At 32.0% G+C, this 16,515-nt stretch overlaps 1 protein-coding gene across 3 annotated transcripts in view; it reads right to left on the bottom strand.

The window, feature by feature from the left end:
- The window catches only part of EMC2 (ER membrane protein complex subunit 2), a 70,039-nt gene that overhangs the window by 24,243 nt on the left and 29,281 nt on the right, over positions 1-16,515 (bottom strand). For all 3 annotated transcript variants that reach the window (XM_051970985.1, XM_051970987.1, XM_051970986.1), the window contains one exon: positions 13,936-13,993. In XM_051970985.1, coding sequence (XP_051826945.1) covers positions 13,936-13,993 — 58 coding nt within the window. The remainder of the gene's footprint in view (positions 1-13,935; positions 13,994-16,515) is intronic.

Below are 16,515 nucleotides of genomic sequence, written 5' to 3'. Positions count from 1 at the left end.
TAAGATCTGTATCTTAGGGATAGTTTTTAAGCAAAGATTAGAAAATCCCACTGTGGTTACCTGATTGTCATTTATAAATGAATTTTTTGGCAACTTTTCTTCACTATTTTAAAATAAGAATTACTTGCTATTATTTAATTTCATAAAACTGCTCTACAGAATACTATATAGAACAATCCAAAATAATTATTGTATATAACATAGCTACCATACCAGTCAATATCACAATCTAACTGAAACCTTCTAATATAATCATCTTTATATAAAACAAAGAAGACAAATAAGCATAAATCATTTTATGTGCTGTTTTATCTTTAATATCATACAACTGTTTTAAACAATGCTAATGATTTGAGAAAGGTCATCATACCAGTGTTAATATATCTATAATAGTTATGCTTCTTCAAATGTGAAATTTTAGCATAATTGTTTGTTTATAAGACAAACAAAACAACAATGAAAATATACCTAAGTTATTTTAGGAAAAGCCAAATTTCTTAACTAGGTGATAAGGACTCAATGGGAAAAAAAAAAAAAAAGGTTATACAGAAACATTCAATGTTAATCCATCATCAATTTATAACAAAAGCATAGAAGCAATTTTAACGAGCTATCTTTTTTAAATGATGCCTTTTGTTTTTATTTCTAAATTTATTTATCATATTTATTTCCAAATATAGTCCTTTTCCCCCAAAGGGCAATCCCTTGTGACAAAGATTTAAAATAAAAGAAAAAATGAATTTTAGCAAACCAACCACATATGAAAGAAATACAGCTTATCTTACACAATATCTATATCTAGACATATAGATATATCTATATCTATCTATATCTAACCTATGTCCATGAGAAAAGCTGCTTTAAAAGTGAATTAGGTCTTTTTTCTAACATACACACACACATACATACACATACACACACTTTCCTATAGGAAAAAATCTGGCTTCCTTGAAATAACCTCTGAGACAGAAGGGACTATATCAAATTCTTTGAATCCCTCATAATACTTAATACAGTGCTATGTACATATGTTCTATAAAGTACTTTTGAAGTCATTAATGTATTACATTAAATATGAAAGAATTCTATTATGCCTACATATTTAATGGAAAATGACAATTATCCAATAAAATGCACTAATACTTTCAGTGTTACAGATTATAATAGCTAGAAAAAACAATTTTCTGTTTGGGATATCAGAACTTGATGAACCATGAAAAAAAGAAAAATTGACATCTCAGGAAAAAAATAACAGTACACTGGACTGAAAGGTGACCCAAATCTGAAATTTCTTTCAGCAATATTCTACAATGTGACAAAAAACAAAACAAAACAAAACAAAAACAAAAACCAACACTTTAGTTATTCAACCCCTACTTTCTAGCACATTATGAAAGTACCAACTTTGCTTAAAATGCTTTAAAAAAAAAAAAAAAGGATAAACAGAGCATATTTACTGAATCAAATAAAATAAATCATAAAAAAATAGTAGGGCATTTACAAAAATTTATTTAATCTCAGAAGACAGAACCAACAGACAATTTGGCTATTTATGAATAAGAGAAAGTAAAGTTAGGAGAAAGTAATATTAATTTCCATGTTCATAAAGCTAAATTTTAAAAAATGGTAGGCAGGAACAAGGGCAGATAGTGGCTCAGTGGATGGAGTGCTAGAAGACCTGAATCCAAATGTGGCCTCAAATAATTACTAGCTGTGTAATCCTGAGCAAATCAGTCAACCTCATTTGCCTCAATTTTCTCACCTATAAAATTTCCTTCAAGGAAGGATGTTAAACTAAAGAAAAACCCAAATGGGGTCACAAAAAGATGGACACAGTTGAAAAGACTGCACAACAAGCATGGTAAAATATGTACATTTCAATCACATTCATGTTATTTCAAGAAGCAGAAAGTTCACAGAAATTTAGATATGATTTTATGGTCTGATTATAAATGAAGCTACATCAAAAATCATGAGAAATACTCAGTAACAAAATTCTAACACTACAATGAGTTCTTATGCAGAGGAAGAAAAAAGTGTTATCTAAAAAAGCTATCAATTACAAGTAGAATTTTTCAATAGATGTGAAAAAAAATATATGAACATGTAACAATAGTTTCAGAGAAATGAAATTCTCAAATGAGCCAAATGAGTGCATACTTATACATACATACACACACACACATACACACACACACACACACACACACACACACACACAGACAGAGCATTTTCTTTTGAAACAAGATAGAAATAAGATGCACTGGTAAGACTACATAGCTTAAAGATAACAAATGAAAAAAATAAAAATGTGCAACTCATACTTCGGGGATCTATCACTTAATCAGGAAAAACAATCTTCAAATTATTAAGTTTAAAATGAATATGACCAAGAAAAAACAGAAAAAGCAAGAGTAAAGAGGGAAATGAGAAATAATTAGTTTGGCTAAGTAAATGGATAATTTACTGAAGCATGTAGCAATGTGTTAGCTACATAGAAAAAACTGAAATCTCAATTTCACAAATATGTAACAACAGGAAGTAACTTTGAAGGTACTATGTTTGTGGTTTCTGCTAGTTCCATTCCAGATGCCAAGGAATTTACAGAAAGAAATCTTAACTTTTGGCCAGAAGGTTGCAGTACAAAAGAATGTGAGACAAAAGTAGAGGGAGAAAGTGTCAAGGAAATCTCTGGAACTTTAAAATGGGCTTTTCCAGTAAATGGTAGAACAGTGTAGAGATATAAGGTGGTGGCAATATTAGAAGAGAAAATGGGTCTTACAGAAGAGATTTTACCACCTTAATATCTTTCCTCTATACCTTCTTCTTTATCCTGACATTACTACTACTAAGGTGGCAATCTCTTTTCACCCCTGGATTACTGCAATATTCTGCTACAAGTCTCTCTCCATTCTTCCTCCTCTCAGTTCCTAAAAGTTCTCTCTTAAAGTGCAGGTCTGACCATGTCACTACCCCCATTCCCAATAAACTCTAGCAGCTTCCTACTAATTCTATTCCCGATATTAAATTTAAAAAATTTTGTTTGGTTATTAAAGCCTATCAAAATGCTTTCCCTTTACCTTTCCAGAATTCCTACACTTTCCCATTACCCTCTTCCTCATCTTCCTAATTACTGTATAATCTATTAATATTAGATTTCTTCCTATTCCTTTACAAGACATTCAATCTCTCAATTTTTTGTACTTTTCGCTGGTTGTCCATTTCCAGAATGTTCTTCCTCATCTTTGTCTCCTGGTTTCTTTCAACTTGCAACTAAAATTGTACCTTCTCCACAAAGGCTTTTCTGATTCCCCTTAATTTTAGAGTCTTTCCTCGTTTGGTTCTAATTCATCCTGTATATATCTTTTTGGAGGTAATAAATGGTTATTGACGGATTGCAAAAAAATAATGACAAAAGTACCATTCAACATTTCTTGCCCATATTATAGAAGGCATTGTGCTTTATAAGTGAAGCAGAATTGCAATAGCTTAAAAGAATTGTAAAATGTACAAATTTAGTCATCTCCATCTTTTGCAAAAAAAAAAAAAAATGATAACCATATTATCATTGATTCCAGAATGAGTTAACACAGTGTCGATCAGGAAGAATTGAGAAGGTGACAATTCTTTATTAAAGTTAACCATGTGTCAACCACAGAGTACACATCTGAGAAAACATGGAATCCCTAAACTAAAAACCATCACTTATTTTCTGGTGATTCAAAAGTAAGGAGATAGAAGGTGGGCAAAGTACCATTATACTGCTATCATAACCAAATACTATTATTATGGATTACAAAGTCTTAGTCAAAACCAAAACATTTTAGAATCATCAATAATGTTGGAGTTTTTATTTTTATTAAAACATTGTTGGCAATTGAGCATATGGATTTGAGAAAGCTGAAATAGGAGAAATAAATAACTAATTTAGAAAATGATGCCTAAAAACATGGTTTGAATTTCTGGAGGATCCAACCTTAATGGTTTGTTTGTTGTCTTTCATTCTCAGAAAGAATCAAAAATGACATCACTATGTTGGGATCAGGGTATAGAGTGTCCAACTGTGGCTGATCAGATCAATATGAGCTCAGAAACTTCTACTACCACTAGGACGCAAATGAACATTTGATAGTCTATATGAACATTTGAGATGGAGATGACTAAATTTGTACATTTCACAATTCTTTTAAGCTATTGCAATTCTGCTTCACTTATAAAGCACAATGCCTTCTATAATATAAGCAAGAAATGTTGGATGGTACTTTTGCCATTATCTCCTATGTCATTCGATCAATTCCAAAGTCTTTCAGAGTGTTCTTATAATGCTTCTTCTCATCTCCTTCATGAGAACACTTGCCATGCATGGATTTTCCATAAAGTAGTCTTTGAGGAAAACAAAGGTTTGGCATTTCAACGTCTAGCTTATGGAAGCTGTCCTTTCTGTAAGTAGAATTTGGATGCTTGGCCAGTTTATCTCAAGAAAGGACTTCAAGTATTTAGTACCTGATCTTATTAGGTGATCTTCATAATTCTTCTAAGAATTCAACTAGAAGCTATCCTGTTTCTTTGCAAGGTGCTAGTAAATTGTCTAGGTTTCACAGGCATAACAGATCAGCACAATAGCTTGATAGATATTTGGTTTGCCAAGCAGTCTAATACTTCTTTCACATACTTTCCTTTGGAGCCTCCAAAACACTAAATCAGCTCTGGCCATGTGTGCATCAACCTCATCATCTATGTATACATCCCTGGGAAGTATACTACCAAGGTAAGTGAACTTATGCTCAGAAGTCAAAATTTCTCCATTTGCTATAACTCAGGGCTTCTTAAACTTTTTTCCACTAATGACCCCTTTTTTAAATTGGAAATTTGTTTTTATGCAGCCCCATCTCAAATCTAAGCTGAGGTGTTTCTGGCATCATTCATGCATGTGCAGTTGCAAAGTATGTATGCTATGTGTTCAGAGCTAAGTCTACAGTGAAATTGCATGATGCCATAAGGGCAAGTGCTGCCAGAAACACCTCAGATTCATTAATATGTCTGATATTGAATTTTTGGTCACCACATTCAGAAACCTTTCACTATTGCCAATTTTTTTTGCAACTGCAAAATTCAGTTATACAAATCCCACATGGAGTTATTATAGCTTTGCTATAATGAATGGCTCCATGTATGGATGGTAATGATGCTGAGTGATATTGTGAAGAAATAAGATGACACATACAAACATGTACAAATTATATGAAAAATTAATGCAAGGCAGTTTTGAGAGGGGGTATGCCAGTAAATGGTGGGAGGAACCAGGAAGTCTCCTTGAAGAAAACTAGTACTTGAGCAAAATCATGAAGGAAATCAGAAATTCCAAGAGGTAAAGAAAAGGAAAGAATCAATTTTTAGAATGAGATATAGCAAAAGCAAGGAGATGGAAGATAAAGCACTGTATGAGCAGATGCAATAAGCGAGCCATTTTGGCTACATCTCAAGATATAATAAGGAAGAAAATGGAAGACTGAAATGGAAGAAAGAAGCCGAGTTGTGAATACTTTAATGTCAACAAAGATGGTTGTATTTGAATCTCAGAATAACAGGGAGTCATCTGAATTTAATGAATCGGAGATAATATAATTATACCTGAGCTTCAGAAATCATTGGGATGGAAGTGAAAAGGTTAGAATAAGAGAAACTGAGGAACAGTCTGATCAGTGACACCCTTCTTTCAGCTACTATGGTGTGTATGGAGAGGGGAAAGAGAGAATGAGAGAATGAGAGAGAGAGAAAGAAAGGGAGGGAGGGAGGGAAAGAGGGAAGGAGGGAGAGAGGAGGACAAGGAGAAAGAGGGAGAGAAAGAGAGAGGTAGAAAGAGAGGGGAAGAGGAAAGGGGAGGGAAAGAGGAGGGAGAGAGGCTGGGAAAGAGAGGCGGAAAAGAAAGGGGAGGGAGGGAGAGGGAGAGGGAGAGAAAGAGAGAGAAAGAGAGAGAGAAGAGAGGGAGGGGGGGGGAGAGAAAGATTTTCTATCCAGTTCTCATCTCTTTTTCTGCATATCACTTCTGGATCATCATTAACTATTTTTTTTTTTTCATACTCTGCCCTTTTAATTCCTTCTCTCCCAGAGAACAATTTCCTATAACAACATTTTTAGGGTTCTATTTAAAAGGGGGGAGGGGGAAAAATCAACAAACCAATCCATAAATAGAAAAAAAATTGATACTATATGAAATATTTCACACTCATAGATCCTTGCCATCCTTTACCTATGCAAAGTGCACCTAAAACGCACTCTATGCAAAGGAGTGGGGAGAAGTTTCTACTCATATGCCTTCTTTGAGGCCATGTTTATCCTCTGTAATTTTGCAACCTTTATTTTTAACTGTTTTTGTGCTGTTTTGGGGGGATTAACAGCCATATGATTTTTAAAAATGCTTCAGTTTAAACATGATTAGAGAAAAATTAATGATCTCCAAATTAAATGTAAGTTTCTTGTGCACAGGAACTACTTCATTTTTGCCTTTTTATCTGTATCACTTAGCACAATAGCTGGTGTAAAGAAGACATTTTATAAATGGTTGTTGACTGATAGTTACAGGGTATGAAAGAATCACTGATTTATGAAAAGATCTGGATTTAAAAGAAATGCTACTGAATGTCAAACTAAAATGCCAGCTTCCTAAGTTGTTCAATGAATAGTCATGTTATTCACTATGGGTTTAATTAAAAAAAAAAATCAAAGTTTAATTTATGTAATTCAATTTAATGTTTTAATTTACCTCATTCATTAATTCTTTAATTTACTTCACTCTAATAAATCTCAAGGTTATTAAACAAATTAATCCTTAATATCATTTCCAAAAACAGCCATTACTAGTAATGAGTAGAAAATGAGTTTAGCTTCTGACCCTGTGGGGTCCTTTCTGTGTGACCCTATGTTATGGGCCAGAACTCTGCCCCTGAAAATTCACGTGAACTCTACGCTTGAAACAAGGAGCTAAATCAGTGGAACTGAGGAGACAATGTAACTATCTAGTTCAGCATGGTTTAGTATGATTGCTTTAATCTTACAACAAATAATAGTTTCCTACTGATATAACGATTGGTGTATACTCAGTGTGGAGCATATAAGCAGGGACTGAGAGCCACAGAGGGGAAACTCTCAGAGACAGAAAAGACAAGTGCACTAGAAGCTGACAGAGGCAGAGAAGACAAAGGACTGGTGGCAGGAGCTCAAGTTCTCGGAACCAAGTAAGATTTTGTCAAGAATGCTTTAAAATAAGTTTGTAATTTGTATTTTGTAATTTGTATTTTAATCTTTAGAATATTAAATTCATTTGCACGAAGTCTTAAGTGTTGGATTTGCTTTTATTCTAGCGGGTAATTTGCTCTTTCCCATCAAGAACTTTAGAATAAATTCAGATTCTTTTGGAATATTTTTCTAATCAAATTTAGAAATTGATAAATGTTCAGATTATTTTATCTTTGGTCTTTTTGGTACTAATTAAAAAGGATCATAAAACACATTTTGTTCAAATCAAATTTTTTTTAATGATTTTATCTTGGAAACTGTATAATCACACACACACACACACACACACACACACACACACACTCATTTTCTATCCTGTATGTTGGGGCTAATAAAATCTGTTCTCTTCACCCCATTTTTTTTCCCTTTGAAGACAAAGTTTCCTTGACAAAATTCTTACTTTTGCAAAGTGCACCTAAATTCTAAATAAAAACTTAAATTTAGATGTGAAACACAAATAGGAGTAAACTACTTGTTAAAAAGTAAAAATAAAAACAAGACACCATCTTTCTTCTACCAAATTCTAAATTTCTGAACTCTTAGCATTCATTATATTGCCCAACTTCCTCACCTACTCTCTGCCAAGGTATAATGAAGAAAGATGAGTGCACTCACATGAGAGACTCCTTCCTCAACAGACAGTAAAAGACTCTACAGTGAATGCTCAGAACCACAGGCATGATGTCTGGCACTAACATGGCAGCTTTATAATTTTACATTTGAACAAGGGATAATAAAGATACAATATCAACTGCATTACTATGCTAGAGATAAATGTCTTAAGACTGTGCTCTAAATTTATTTTAGGCATGTTGAAAATCAAATCACAGTTTTTTTTTCTCTTTTTTTTTTTCCCTTACCATTTACACTATAAAATATGGGAGGGCCAGGGAGAGCTAATAAATAATCTCAATTATTCCAATAATATCTACTAATTACCTAAAACTATGTTCAAGGAACAATGCTAAACACTGTGAGAACAATGAAAAGATTCATACATGCAAGAAACTATGTCGAAGAAGATAAAAAAAGTCTATATGTGAATAATTAAAATATAACTGTTCTCATATTTTCATTGATAATTTTATATTTCATCTTTGTTCCTATTATACTCTACTGTTTTCTCCCTGTTTATTTAAACAGACTAGAAGCTCCCCAAAGGCAAGGACTGTACCATTTTAAATCTTTGTCTCAGCACCCAGCAAAGTACCTTGCATGAATGAGGCATTAAATAAATTTCCACTGACTTACAGAACTAAATTGCCTGGATCATTCCTGACTTTGGAGCCTCAGTTCAGCAGTGGAGACAGAAAGTTGAAACAAGTGGGCAATGAAGTAATAAGAAAACAACATGATAGCTACAGTTTCAGAGAAAATGTGTGTAAATGTGTGCATGTCCATATGTATGTTTGTGTTTTAGTAGTAGGAAACATTTTATCTCATTTTAGGTAGTAGAGTAATCAATAGAAAAGATTAAGGGAATGATAGCAAGATGACATTTATTTCAGAAATGAAAATTTAGCAGGCTTTATTTTCCTTTTTGCTATTACTGATATTACTAAAAGTCATGAAACTTGAAAGTATAACATAGAAATAATGAAAAGACAGCACTTTTATAATCTTGGAATTTAAAAGTGTTTTACACTCAAAATTTTTCATTTAGTAAACAGCTAATTGTAAAATAATAAAGTTAAAATTTAAATATAATTTATCCAAAAATAATAATTGAAGCTAACGTTAAATCTAAGGCATAAATGCTTGATTCTTTTTTCTTTTTCTTTTTTTTTTTTGGGTTGAGGCAATTGGAGTTAAGTGACTTGCCCAGAGTCACATAGCTAGGAATTGTTAAGTGTCTGAGGCCACATTTGAACTGAGGTCCTCCAGACTTCAGGGCTAGTGCTCTATCCACTGTGCTACCTAGCTGCACCTTGATTCTAATTCTTAAAAAGTATTCCAATTGCTAACCAATCCCTCAAACTTTTGGGCTACTTGATTCAAAGATTTAAATACCTAATTTCAGTGAATAAATTCTATTTCTGTTCAAAATTAAAAAAAAAAGTTTAAAATTCAGCTTCATAAGTAAAGTAATCATACAATAATGCTATAAATATCATTGTTTTAGTGGAAACTAAAATTTTTAAAGAGGATCCCAATTTTACTAAGATAATTGATAACAAGATGATTAAAATGAGGACATTTCAAAATGTAACAACTCATTTTGGTTCCATCTTTTAGGAGAAGGGGCAACAGACAAAATAGATGTTCTTTTAGTTTTGTCAGTTTCACAAAATACTCAAAATTTTCCCAAGGAACATTTCTCAATCAGGTATCCATAAAACAGTAAAAATCTAGCCAAAGAAATCTTGCTTTGTGATAAGACAATATTAAGAGAAGAGATCTCTACAAAGAGAAAAATGAAACAGCAAAGAAGTTCTCCATAAATGATTATTTAAGAGACCAACATTAATTATATATAATACATTTAATTTTATTTTATGAAAAGGAAATATACAAAGAAATTCATTTTGGGGATTGACAGAAATCAAATGTATTGAGGAAGCATTATTTTAATCCTTCAGATAACAGCCATTCTTGACTAACAAATTTTAAACATTAAAGTAGATGGGCTAGAATTTAATAATTTAATGTATTTTATTTCATGGTAAGCAATAATTAACTTTATATAACTATCAAGTATTTTCATTTTTGAAAACATGCACTGAAATAGAATATAGTTTTTATAAGATTTGATAGAACCAGTGTCTAGGTTTTACATGCAAGTATCCTTGTCAAAGAGAAAAATGTTAAAGATATCTGAGCAACTCCATGTATCTGCACACAAAGTGCTACAATATAAACTGAGGTAAATGCCAAAATAAACCTAGTAACTATTTCTGTTTAAAATTCTGAAACATTTATTTTCTTAGGGAAGCCACATGCATGCATGGAAATAATTAACAGGCAAATGAGTAAATAATTCAAATACTTGACAACCAATCAAAAGTTAAATAGAAGCTTTTACTTAGTAAAAAGTGAGATTAAGAGAAGCTATTATGAAACTATTTTATAGAATCAAAATTGTTCCACATTAAATATTTCTCCATCAACTGAGAAAGATTCAACAATCCTAGAAAGCAATTTGAAAATATATTAAGAAATGTCTATAGTCTCGGACCCAAAGATTTCTCTGTTATAGGCACATACCCCAAAGCAGTAACTGATAAAAAACAAAAAGACTTTTGTATATCAAAATGATTATAGCAACATTTACGTAATGTCAAAAACCTGGAAAATATAGCTATGCCTATACATTTGTGAATGGCTAAACAAATTGCAGTATATAAACGTAATGAAATAATACTGTTGTCTAAGATACAATGGACATGATGAAGACAAGAAAGGCATGGAAAGACTTGAATTGATGCTAAATGAAGAAAAGCCAAAAAATAATATATACAATTACAACAATGTAAATGAAAAAAATGATAACCACAAAATATTGCTCTCTCACAACATGATTCATAAGGAATATTTTTTTTTTAAAAAAGTATTCATGTATAGTTTTCCACAAAAAAAATATTGTTTCTACATGTAACTGGTGAAAATAAATAAAAAAGCCCTAAATATTGAAAAGTCATACATAATTAGCAAAAATACAGATATGAGAAAGTACCAGTCCTCTTTTGCAGAAGTAGGAAACTATAGAATGTTCTATATAATATCAAGCTACACTGGACTGTTTTTTTTTTTTCTTTCATTTTTATTCTCTATTGTAAAAGATGATATTTGGGGAGCAGAAGAGGGAAAAGCTACATAGAGTAATACTGGTAATTTTGTGTTTTTTTTTTTTCTTTTTAAACAAAATAATCAGGGTTAAGTGCCTTGCCCAGAGTCACACGGCTAAGTATCAAGTATCTGAGGTCACATTTGAACTCAGGTTCTCTTGACTCCAGGGCTGGTTCTGTATCCACTGTTCCACCTAGTAGCCCCAATGTTGGTAATTTAAAAACAAAGAGATCAATAAAAAATGTTTTTTAAAAAGTCATTTATATCTCTATTTCTAGAAGCTAAAGAACTCTGTTGCAACATACACATTTTATTTAAGACTTATTAAAATATTCTAAATATTGAGTTTAAAATCTGATAAAATTAAATGTTATATAAAAAACCCTAGATAATTTTTCTTCTAAGTTTTTTTTTTTTAACTTCGAGAATCAAACAAAACCATTACTTAATGTGTTGTGATTCAAAGTGATAGTTAACTATAAAAAGCTACATATCAATAGGTCATAATAATGGAGGTCAGAACCTAGTTAGCCCATTAGAGGAAACTTAGCTAAATTCCTCCAACATTCCCCTCCAAACAAGTTTAAAATAATACTTCAAGCCAAATTTTGGAGTAGTGGAGCTAACAAAAGGATGAGATATTTTTTCAACCTAAAATACTTAGGCAGTTGGCTGAATTTTTGTGCCCCTAGAATTGAAGACAATCTAGAGCCCAGATCTGCAGCAAAAGAAACAGCAGCTGCAGCTTTAGCTCTTAATCCAGAAACAGTGGCAGGTTTGGATAACTAGTCGAAAAGAAATTACAGAGGACCCTTTACAGGGCACTGGGCAGACTTGGCATTGATTGGCTGCTTTATTGCCCACATAAAATTCTGGGCCACAGTTTCAGACTGGAAAAGAAAATTGGGATTTGTTTCCAAGAGAACAGAAGCCTGGTCTGCAAAGCAAAGCAAATCAAGTACTAGCAATTGCAGCTACAGGGAAGCAGGGAAGAGGGAAGGCGGGGAAGGGTGACTTTGTGGGTAAAAATCAGAGAAGAAAACATCTTTCCCAAAGATCACACCACCTTGGAAGAACCAAAAGTTTACAAACCTCAGAACTAGCTCTGAAGATAGCAGGACAAAACAAAGAAAAGGAAGTCAATAAAATTAAAGTGTTTATAATCTGAGAAGACACATGTAACTCTTCAGAATGTCAACATTATTAGGGGAGTTACAAAGTATCTACATAAATAAAGGGTTTACCCATAAAATGGAAGCAGAAGAATGAATTAGAAATCAGAATCCCACAATATGTAATTTACAAGACACAACACAGGGTTAAAATAAAAGGCTGGAGCAGAAGTTATGCTTCAGCTTAAAAAAAAAAAAGTAAGGGTACCAATCAACATTTCAAACCAAGAAAAAGCAAAACCAGACCTAATTCAAAGGGATAATCAGGAAATTACATTTTGTAAAAGGTATCACAGTGAAGTAACATAAAAAATATTTACAGAAAATTTCTTTGATAAAAGTCTCATTTCTCAAATAGATGAGTATAAAACTGAGTCAAATATATAAATGCTTATTAAAAATGGTAAGTCCTAACAAGGAAAATAGATACACTAATGCACAACTGGTAGAATAGTGAACTGCTATTTTGAAAAACAATTTGGAATTATACCCATAATGTACATAACCTTTGACCCAGGAATATCAATACAAGGTCTGTATCCCAAAGAGATCAAAAAACAAAGAAAAAGAAGTATATGTACAAAAATATTTAGAGCATTTCTTTTTGTGGTAGCAAAGATATCTAGGGGGATATTCATCAACCGAGGAATACCTGAACAGTTGTGGCATATGATTATGATGAAGTTCTATTGTGCTACAAGATATATGAAGGTGATTTCAGAAAAACATGGCAAAGAACTATATGAACTAATACAAAGTGAACTAAGATCTAGGAGACCATTGTGCATACTAATAGCAATGTTATAATGATGACTAATTGTAAAAAACTTGGCCATTCTGATCGCTACAATGATCCAAAACAATTCCAAGGGCCTCATGAAAAAAAAAAATGTTGTCTGCCACCTCCAGAGATAAAATTAATGAACTCTGAATGTAAACTGAAGTTTAATTTTTTCACTTTATTTTTGTTTTTAAAAAAAAAAAAAGAAATGTTTTGCATGATCTCACATATATCATGTTGCTTATCTTTTCAGTGAGCAGGAGGATATGGGAAGGTCAAAATTAAAAAAAAATACTAAAAATACATGTTTTAAACACACACACACACAGTCTGTATGTATATATATATAAGTTTACAGTATATATACATATATAATATATATACTAAATTATGTAAACTATCCATACAGAATATGCACATATGTATACTATAGTGTACTATATATACTAAAGATATCTACTATGTATATATATATATCTACTATAGCATACTACACATATATATTACAGTACATCCTATATTCATATATACTATATATATTTGTGTATTTGTTATCTATATAAAGTAGACACAGACTATACACACACAAATTTAGAAATCTGTAATAGTATCAGTTGGGTTCAGATCACAGAAAAAAAGAAACAGACTCAGTGTAATTTCAAAAATTTAAATATCAATACTTCTAGTAATGTTTAATTTTAAGTAAAAAGTAACACTCTCAAGAGTTAAAATTTCTGTAAGAAAGTGCTAAAAGATTTTTTTTTTAATTTAGGCTCCAAAATATACCACATCTCCATAGATACATCATTTCCTCCTTCGTAATTTTTGAGATATTTGATTTTTTTAATGAATCAGTGTTTTCTTAAACTTCATATTATTTCTTCAACATAATCAACTCACTGTGTTTGTTGGATCCTCCTGTAAAATTCGATCATATAGCTGTATAGCATCCTCATACCTATTTAAGAAGAAACAAACATCAATTTGGGGGGGGGGGGGAAATTACAGATAAATTTGGACAAAGTCAAAACTAGTCAAGTCCAAAAACCCTCATGATACATATTTTTTCATTTTGGTGATAAAATTGTTACAAATTAATTCCAAAAGAGGTAAACTAAGCCCCTCCTACACGTCTCGTTAAAAGTTGGAGAAAAAAAATTTTTTATTAATGACTGATTTAAACACTGACCATAAGATTAGAACCCAAAAGAAAAATCATAAAAATAGGAAGTCTTAGTACAAACAAATATAAGAATCTAATCCAACAGGTGCTTTAAATCACTAAGTCAAAAAAGCTCTATCAATATCTGTTATATTGAAGGATTCTATTATTAAGCTATTTCCTCATAGTTCTTGGTCAATATAACAATTAAATTACACAAGTATTTCATTACCATCTATTATGTACTACATACTGTGAAAAGAACAGAATGCAAGACATGGTTCCTATCTTCAAAAAGATTAATCTATCTGAGGCAATAATATAAAAATTAAATTTTTTAAAAATAGTACATAAAGTTATGTCAATATGAATGGTATACATAGTATGCTTTAAGAGTTCTATAGGTAATAATCCTGTATAATAAATATCCTCTTTGGTCCTACTTTATACAACATTACTTCTATAAAGAAAAAAATAAAAAATTCTTACAAATTGGACTAATTAGATAATAAGGTATACTAAATTACAGCATAATTTTAAGGAAATTCCAGAAATAATAAACAGACCACTTTTATTTTCTTTTTTTTTTTTTTTTTTTTTTTTTTTTTTTTTAATTTTTTTATTTAATAATTACATTATATTTACACTCATTTCTGTTCCGATTTTTTTTTTTTCCCCCCCCTCCCTCCACCCCCTCCCCTAGATGGCAAGCAGTCCTTTATATGTTGGATATGTTGCAGTATATCCTAGATACAATATATGTTTGCAGAACCGAACAGTTCTCTTGTTGCGTAGGGAGAATTGGATTCAGAAGGTATAAATAACCGGGAAGAGAAACAAAAATGCAGATAGTTCACATTCGTTTCCCAGTGTTCTTTCTTTGGGTGTAGCTGCTTTTGTCCGTCATTTATCAATTGAAACTCAGGTCTCTTTGTCAAAGAAATCCACTTCCATCAAAATATGTCCTCATACAATATCGTTGTCGAAGTGTATAATGATCTCCTGGTTCTGCTCATTTCACTTAGCATCAGTTCATGTAGGTCTCTCCAAGCCTCTCTGTATTCATCCTGCTGGTCATTTCTTACAGAACAATAATATTCCATAACATTCATATACCACAATTTACCCAGCCATTCTCCAATTGATGGGCATCCATTCATTTTCCAGTTTCTAGCCACTACAAACAGGGCTGCTACAAACATTTTGGCACATACAGGTCCCTTTCCCTTCTTTAGTATTTCTTTGGGATATAAGCCCAATAGAAACACTGCTGGATCAAAGGATATGCACATTTTGATAATTTTTTGGGCATAATTCCAGATTGCTCTCCAGAATGGTTGGATTCGTTCACAACTCCACCAACAATGCATTAGTGTCCCAGTTTTCCCGCATCCCCTCCAACATTCATCATTATTTTTTCCTGTCATCTTAGCCAATCTGACAGGTGTGTAGTGGTATCTCAGAGTTGTCTTAATTTGCATTTCTCTGATCAATAATGATTTGGAACACTCTTTCATATGAGTGGTAATAGTTTCAATCTCATCCTCTGAAAATTGTCTGTTCATATCCTTTGACCATTTATCAATTGGAGAATGGCTTGATTTCTTATAAATTTGAGTCAGTTCTCTATATATTTTGGAAATGAGGCCTTTATCAGAACCTTTAACTGTGAAAATGTTTTCCCAGTTTGTTGCTTCCCTTCTAATCTTGTTTGCATTAGTTTTATTTGTACAAAGGCTTTTTAATTTGATGTAATCGAAATTTTCTATTCTGTGGTCAGTAATGGTCTCTAGTTCATCTTTGGTCACAAATTTCTTTCTCCTCCACAAGTCTGAGAGATAAACTATTCTATGTTCCTCTAATTTATTTATAGTCTCGTTCTTTATGCCTAGGTCATAGACCCATTTTGATCTTATCTTGGTATATGGTGTTAAGTGTGGGTCCATGCCTAATTTCTGCCATACTAATTTCCAATTATCCCAGCAGTTTTTATCAAATATTGAATTCTTTTCCCAGAAGTTAGGGGCTTTGGGTTTGTCAAACACTAGATTGCTATAGTTGACTATTCTGTCTTGTGAGCCTAGCCTTTTCCACTGATCCACTAATCTATTTCTTAGCCAATACCAAATGGTTTTGGTGACTGCTGCTTTATAATATAATTTTAGATCAGGTACAGCTAGGCCACCTTCATTTGATTTTTTTTTCATTAATTCCCTTGAGATTCTCGACTTTTTATTGTTCCATATGAATTTTGTTGTTATTTTTTCTAGATCAATAAAATATTTTCTTGGAAGTCTGATTGGTATAGCACTAAATAA

This window comes from Antechinus flavipes, chromosome 1 (genome assembly GCF_016432865.1).
Source record: "Antechinus flavipes isolate AdamAnt ecotype Samford, QLD, Australia chromosome 1, AdamAnt_v2, whole genome shotgun sequence".
In the NCBI taxonomy this organism is placed as follows: domain Eukaryota; kingdom Metazoa; phylum Chordata; class Mammalia; order Dasyuromorphia; family Dasyuridae; genus Antechinus; species Antechinus flavipes.
Note: the sequence above shows the minus strand (reverse complement) of the source record. Positions and strands in the feature narration are given on the sequence as shown.